The sequence below is a fragment of the Pteropus vampyrus genome, unplaced genomic scaffold (genome assembly GCF_000151845.1).
Source record: "Pteropus vampyrus isolate Shadow unplaced genomic scaffold, Pvam_2.0 Scaffold337, whole genome shotgun sequence".
In the NCBI taxonomy this organism is placed as follows: Eukaryota; Metazoa; Chordata; class Mammalia; order Chiroptera; family Pteropodidae; genus Pteropus; species Pteropus vampyrus.
In genome coordinates, this window is record NW_011889118.1 from 12,052 (window position 1) to 19,809 (window position 7,758).

Genomic DNA, 7,758 nt, shown 5'->3' on the forward strand with positions numbered 1-7,758 from the left:
TACATGCAAACCCCAATGACAGACATACTGGCCATATGGGATCCTGCGTAGACTTCACAAAGATACTTTATATAGATTCCAAAATTCTCCAGTCATTGGAGTGCAAATCCCTAGGAGAGAAATCTTGAAGTGGGTTTTCCCAATCAAAAATGTAGAGAATAAAGGAATTCACATTTCGAATGTATAATGTTCCCAAGACAACAAGACATAGACCCAAACCAAAGAGACAACCAGAGACTGATTTGTACAGAACAGGAGCATTGGACTTGCTGAAAAGGTGGGAACTCTGCAGGTGGACACCAGAAACCAGTCTTGTGAGTCAGTTGAAGATGAAATGCATGTGCATGAGGCTGAGAATCTGATCCTCTGCAGCTCCAATGAGAAAGGAAGACAGGGCAATGAAATAAAAAGCATTTCCAAACCATTATTAGTAAAAGGAGCTATTACCTCACCGAATATTAACTGGAGCACAGATAATGACTAGATTGAGCCCATGTAATAAATCTCTGCAAATAACAGGCAAAAGAGAAGTGAGTGTCGGCTGAGCATTAACTAGCAGAGCGAAGGCTTCTTGGACGTGGGGATTCTGAAGTAAGAACGAGCAAAATCAAGCTTGCCTTCTATATTAACTGAAATGGAAAAGATGAAGGAATGGTGAGGATGTTGAAAAGGTTCAAACCTTATGGGAGGGAAAACAAAAAGGTCTAGTGAAGTCAAAAAAAAAAAAAAAAAGAACAACGAATAAAGTGAAGATGGAAGAAAAAGGAACACAATGAAATGCACCCTTCAAAGATTTACGGGATAATTTAGCAACCGTAAGTCTACAGGATGTTCATTAATGAGAAGGTTAACTGACAACTGATGATGATGAGACTAATGCTAATAATGGCTACCACCCACAGAATACTCACCACACCCTCACAATGTAAACACTTTTATGTCTTTCAATATATTAACACACTGAATATTCAAAACAGGTCTGTGAGGTAGGTACTATTGTTACCATCATAACTTTACTTGAAAAAGAATAATAGCTTGCTCAAGACCAATGGCTAGCCAACAGCCAGTTGGAAGCCAGGCAGGCTACCCCCTGAACTGTGCTCCTCATAACCGGGCTGGTCTGTTTCTTGGTATGAGCAGGTCGGGTAGCACAATCCAAAGAACCTGACGTGAATCCTGATGACAATGTTTAAAGAACAAGAAAATATAAAACTCTACCAGGCCATTGAGCTGACATGCTGCCAGACCACTGGCATGTGGGCCGAAAAGTGCAGATGAGGAAGTAGTTTCTTATCCAACGGCAAAGTTATTTTGTCTGAACTCGGGTTTAAAAAGACTCAGTACAGACGAAGAAGAAAATAGGTTAAACTTCTGAAAAAGATATGACTTTTGTATTTTACAGGCGAGGAAGAAAATCAGAGAAATGCTAGCTGAGATATCCAGGGACCAGAGAATATGAGAAGAAAAGCTACAGTGAGGGAAGTGCAAAGCTGGCCATGCTTCTGGAAGGCATAAGAACCCAGCCAGGGGACCTCAAATGGTCCCCCTTGACATCCCTTCGGAAAGCAGGACAGAGTGAGGGATGGAAACAATGTTGACTCGATGATAAAATTTAAGAAAGGACCCAGACAAATCGAGGCGGATGCGGGCAGAGGAACATGGCCTTGGCACAGAGGTAATGGAGAGAAAGCGAAGAGCAAGGGTCCAGACAGAAACACCTGAGTAGTTATGATTTAACTAAGGACCATCCGCATGGATTCACGCAAAGGCAGTGAAGGGATCAAAACTCGGCCACTCTGAAGCTGACTTCTGGGATATTGATTTCAAGCAGTTTATTAAGAAACAAGACTCAGAAAGAACCTCTGACCCTCTCGGTTTCCTGTCCAAGGGATTCAGAGAAATCTGCTGTAGGAAGGGAGCCTGTGCTTAATCGCCTTAAGAATCTTCACCCTAGTGTTGGTCAGGAAGACTACGAGGCTGTTAACTGGATGCCCCTGCATCCCACTGTTTCTGAGTTGGCCAGCAAGGATTTTCCTGCCATGTATATCCTGGTCTTCCTCAACGACCTGTAAATTGCCCATTCTCACTTCTGAAATCTAAGACCCCATCCCCTTCCCTTTTTTCCGTTGTCTAAAATGTCTTCTACACCCAATGTTGAATCACTAGCTTTGGGATTTTATGCTTACATGAATTCTCCGTGCACGTGTATTAAAACTTCAATTTTCTCCTGTTACTGTCTCTGTTGATTTGATTATTAGTCCATCTAGAAGACTTAGAAGATGGGAGGAAAGTACTGACTGTTTTTAGCCCCCATGGAAGCCATGTCTAACAAATCTGATGTAATGAGGAAGTATCAAGAAGGCTGATGGAGTTAAGTTGTGGGCATAGGAAAGTTTTTGAGACGGCACGGCATCAGAGGCCGAATCTGTGTGGACAACATGCACGTGCGCTATTGCCGTGTGGCCGGTGAAGGGGAAAGACTGTTACTGCCCAAGAAAGGGTGTGGCCAACCAAGCAGCCCTGGTCTGCCCTTCAAAAATATGAGCTGTGCCCATGAAATCCTGACAGGTGAATTCTGGCCTTGACTTTGCACAAGGCAGAGCCACAGCCAGGCTCCCCTGACAGTGGCAGGTCCTATCAATGGTACTGAAGAAGAATCTGGATTAATCAGTTACAGAAGGGACCAGAGCCCACAAGGGGATGGTTTCTGCAGACTGCACTAGGCGGGCGGGGTGGCTGGCCTGTCTGCATCTGGTCTGACCAGAGGGAGAGTTATAAAACTCCAAACTCAGTAAAAGGGTCCATTGTCTCCATGTCCCTCTGGTGGCCAGGTGTCCCTCTGGTAGGCCTCTCGGCCGGCTCTTAGGGCAGCCTCCAGGTACAGAAGTGGGTACAGTGGAGCTCCTTCCTCACCAGGCTTTAAAACAAAGCACTTACCACATCATCTCGGTCTTCCCATTCCACCTCGGAGAGGTCAACACTACTATAGTTAGGTTTCCTTCGCTTTTTCCCTTCTTCGTACTGGCAGAGGAAGGGACATATAAGGGAAACAAAGAAAGAAAACATTTCAATGAGATCACCAGCCAGGGCCACCTTTATCCTCCCAGGTTCTGTTTTGAGGATGGAGACTGTGAACAGAGGGAGATCAGTGAGAGGCCCAACTGGGTGGCAGTCCTACAGATTTTAACAGCAGGAAAGCTGAAGCCAGATGCCTGTAAACATTTGCTCTGAGCTGGGAGAATATACAAGTCAACTCTTTGCTTGATAGGAATTTACCTAGTAGACTCCTTGTCTCTAGACATGCCAGATGCAAAGCAGTTTTTCCCCTCCTGGGATGGTATGTGCATGGGATGGGGGAGAGCCTTTCCCTCTACTCCAAAGCTTTAACCCCACCCCCGCTTCATAACACAGGAAAGGGCGCCTTACATATATGCTTACCAAATACCTGGTGGTATTGCTCTGTGTTTTATAGTTCTCCCACCCCTACCTCCTGTCTCAAATGCACTCCATACTCCTTGGCTAGGCAACAAAAGCACTGATCTCCACAGTTGGGTTTAACATCCTGGTAATGTTTTGCAGACACACAGAGCCTTCTACCTGCTATCACACTGGTCATGGCAGTCCAGAGCAGGGAACGCCGCTTTACCCAGAGGAGACGTGGGTACTGGGAATCCCTGCCAGATTTAATGGCCATTAGGGCATTTCTCTGGAAAAGCTGATGAGCGCATAAATAACTGGAGAAGTCATTCTGTTTTTTTTCCCTCCTAAATCACTGGTGTTAGTCACTCTGCAAGCCTACCATTTTATCAACCGGATGCTCATGTGTCTGGATGTTCCTGTGTCTCGGGGCCTTTTATGTTGGCTGTTGGGGTGTTTATAATGTAGGAAAGTCTGCCCTCTACTGCAGGCTAAGGAGAAGTAACCCCTTTACAAGTTCATACAATATGGCTAATGGCATAATGGAAAAGAATATATGTACAGTTTTTCTTTTTTGCTTTTGTCTCTAAATTAGTCATCTTTTGATTTAATCAGTAAGGTTCTACGTGAGATGTGGTGTTGTTCTAAGTGCTTTAAGACCCCCAAACCATGGGTTGCCATTTTGGATTCTACCTGGCTACTATGGAGACAGGTGCTAAAGGCACACCAGATGTGAAGGAGAAAATCGCTGCCAGTCAGTTGAACCGAACAGGTCTAAACTGGCCCCCAGTGGAATCCAGGGGAGAGAGGCCAGACAGTGAATCACTGTGGGGCCAAACAGGGCCAGGTGGTTTTTCCCGCTTTCTTCTCTTCTGCATTTTGACTGCCTTTCAGGAACCACGAGGTATCTCTGGAAACTATCCACCCCTCCTCCCAACACCCAGGAGGGCCGCCTCGCCTCTAAGGGGCAGCGGGCCTGACCACCCCTGGTCGACTGTCCTTCCACTCCTTTCTCTCAGGTTTCCAATTAAATCATTCACAGTCAGTCTTATGACCTCGGATCCACTCCAGATGAAGAGGAAGGGAAGTGGTTCCCTCAGAAGCCGCTGTAAATGATAGCAGATTCTCAGTTGGACGCTGTTACGGAAAGTTCGTGTATACGTGGAAGCTCTGGTCCTCATGAGAGCCAGGCTGGCTGAGTGGGAGGAACAGGAACGGGGTCGGTGGGGTTGTCTCCAGTCTCACGGTGAGGAGTAGTGATGGCGGGGGTGGGGGGGGCACATGATGCTCAGACTCACAACTGTCCCCATGAGGAGCTATGGTCAGACATTCTTGGACCACCGTTACCTGTGCTAATGGCTCCCAAGTCCCATTTTAGTAAGAACTATTACTGGGAGCCAGTAGGCACCCCAGAAGTTCATGCAGCCTAGCTTCTGACTGTTAAAGGCAGAACTTTCACTATTTCTTGCGTAGCCTAATGCTAGGTCTACACTGTCTTTTTGATGGAAGTTCTTCTTTGGTGACTTCAAAATGCTCCTTCATTCATTTATTTCACCTACATTTATTGGACACCTAGTAGGGTCAAGGTACTAAGAATAAAGTCAATTAAACAGTGCTTTATTCTTTCTCAAGGACTTACTTGTAGTTTATTACCCTTACTTCTGCCTCTATATGGTGAATTTATTGCCCATCATGCATATGGGAAGACAGACTCTAACAAGTTAAATAAAAATTAAATAACAAGTTAGATAAGATCATATAGCCAGTATGGGGGAGGACACCCCCATTTACCACAGCCCCTGACCAACTTTATATGGCTAAGCCTCATGTTATTTCAACTACTGTTAAAAAAATTTAGAAAGACCCTAAATTCCAGACCATCAAATATTCTTTCGACCTTAGAAAAAGTGTCCATCTGTCTTTGTTAGAAGAAAAGAGCACAGTGATCCTGTCACTTACTCGGCATGTGACCGAGGAAGGCACCAAGCTGCTCTAAACCTCCTTTGTCTCAGCTGCAAAATGTGAAAAACAAGAGCACCTCCACAGCCAAAGTAGGTTGAGAGGATTAAATAGATACTGTATGTAAAGTGGCAAGTGCATTTCCAGGCACAAAATAAACACTTAATGTGTAACTAGCATGATTCCTGAGAGCTGTGACCTTCTTGGAGAAAAGACAGGCTCATTGTATACAATTTGCTAATACCTCATTTCCCTGAAATGAAGGAGACCCATTCAATAAATTTGTAGGTCACTGTTCCACAAACTGTATGCAGGCAGGAGACGTTTCTTGAAAAGGATGGAGTCAGACAATCACAAACATATGTCTTCTTCTAGTGTGAATCTTATACACCAAGAGTTGTGTACTCATTGCCAAGTTGGGACTCAAGACTCTCCCGACAAAAAAAAAAAAATGTATACTTGTGCTAAGGAATCCAAGTCCTTTTAGATGGCATCTGGCAAAAGTGAATTTGCTGTGAATCCTTGTCTTCTGACCATTCCTAAATGTCTTTCTTCATTTTTTTTTTTTATAACCACTCAAGAAGTGTAGTACATTACACTATTGGGCTTGAAGAAACTTGGAGAGAATAGAGTGAGGGAAAGTAAGATTTCCCAGCATATTGATCAATAAGCCACCATATTCCTGCAAGTCTCTGTAATTTAATTTCATTGAAATAGATAGGGCTGGGGATATTCCCTCTGGAACTCCATCTTAGAAGAATGCCCAACACAATGTCTACTTAACCAGGTATGTGAAACACTTTCTATTTGGGTCTTTATTAAGAGGTGAGCTCCTTTACAATATATGTAATAATGTAGCAGAGTGATTCATTTGGGTGAGAAAAGGAAAAGTCAGTAGGCTGTTGCATATATAAAACAGGTTGAGGGGGATGAGTAAACTCTAGCATAACAACCCCAAATCTACCTTTACCTTTTTTCCCAGTAAGAAATATATCTAACGACTAGAGATTACACCTTCTTTAGAAAGATACCTGTGCTGTGGATTGCCATCACCCATTCCGCACATTTTCCACGGTAATCATTTTTGTTTTCCTATAGAGAACCCCTTGGATCCCACTCTCAATAAATACAGTTCTAGTAAAGGTACGACCACTTCTGGTTCAGAGGTAGGCAAGTGACCTGAGCAGGTGAGGAAGACCCAGTGATCTCCTGGACAGTGACTGGTTCAGGGCTGAGGATATAACTCAGTCCAACTGAAATGAGACTCCATCCAGGGATGCTTTCCTGGATCTATCCAGAAAAAAAGGACTCTCCATCCATGAGCATCACTAAGGTTACGATATGATGTGAACTTGAGCTCTTCATGGCCACCTCTGCCACTGCTTGGAAAGGGCCTTGCTGAGAATGAAGCCAGACAGAGAAAGCGAACAGATATGAAAGGAGTACTGAAAACGTGGTGTGCACACCCGAATCAAATGTGCCTGAAATATCTGTACTTTTGGATATTTCATGTACCAATTCATTTTTACTACATTACCTTCCTTCTCTTTTTAAAGATTTTTTTTTTTTAAAGCTGGCTTGGATTTTAAGCATAAGCAGTCAACAGAGTTCTGGCTTGTATATATTTAGTGCCTTTATATATTTTTTCTTTTTCAATAAACTACTTTAAAAATATATTTTAAGTGAAGTGTTCACAAACTTTGGTACTTAATGATGATTTAGGAACATGTGATTTGCAAAATACCTCACTGCTAACCAAGAAAAATACTGCGTTTGAGCATGGCTGATCCCCTGTACCTGTTTTCCCCCACAGAGGACATATGTGTGGCCACAGAATGCAAGTGACAGAGGAAGAACTAAATTCTCAAATCTCTGAACCAGAGGCCAGGTCTCTCCTCTCCCAAGGGATTTGGCCTGGGACAAAGCCCAGGTCCACTAGCCCCACTCCCTCTTCCCCGGCGTGAGGATCTTGTTACTGGGGCCGAGGCATCATATATGGCATTTGTTAGTGTATCTGTAATCTGTAACTTCCTTTGAAAATGTGATTAACGAATTGCAAACAGTTTCCAAAGGTTTATAAACAGATACTTTGAGAGCCACAGGTAGGTTTGTAGTTTTTGGTGCCTGTTTTATGAAAAAAATATGTGAGGGAGAATTTAATAAGGAAAGATATTCTGTGCTATGAAATACTTTGAGGTGGAGTTTTAAATAAAGGCCATATGTGGTGAACACACAAATCCGCCTGTGGCCTAGGAGGATGGGACAAGAAGGGCACCCATCTGAGGACTAAGCTGGAACCATTTGGGCACAGGCGTGAGTGCCAGAGCCTTCCCAGCAGTGTTTGATTGTCCGGATGTGAGGCCCCTTTTGTGTTACCTGCAG

General features: G+C 43.9%; 1 protein-coding gene across 1 annotated transcript in view; it reads right to left on the reverse strand.

The window, feature by feature from the left end:
- The window catches only part of LOC105304362 (voltage-dependent calcium channel subunit alpha-2/delta-3-like), a 676,581-nt gene that overhangs the window by 8,682 nt on the left and 660,141 nt on the right, over positions 1-7,758 (reverse strand). The window contains exon 18 of the mRNA XM_023522298.1: positions 2,938-3,021. Coding sequence (XP_023378066.1) covers positions 2,938-3,021 — 84 coding nt within the window. The remainder of the gene's footprint in view (positions 1-2,937; positions 3,022-7,758) is intronic.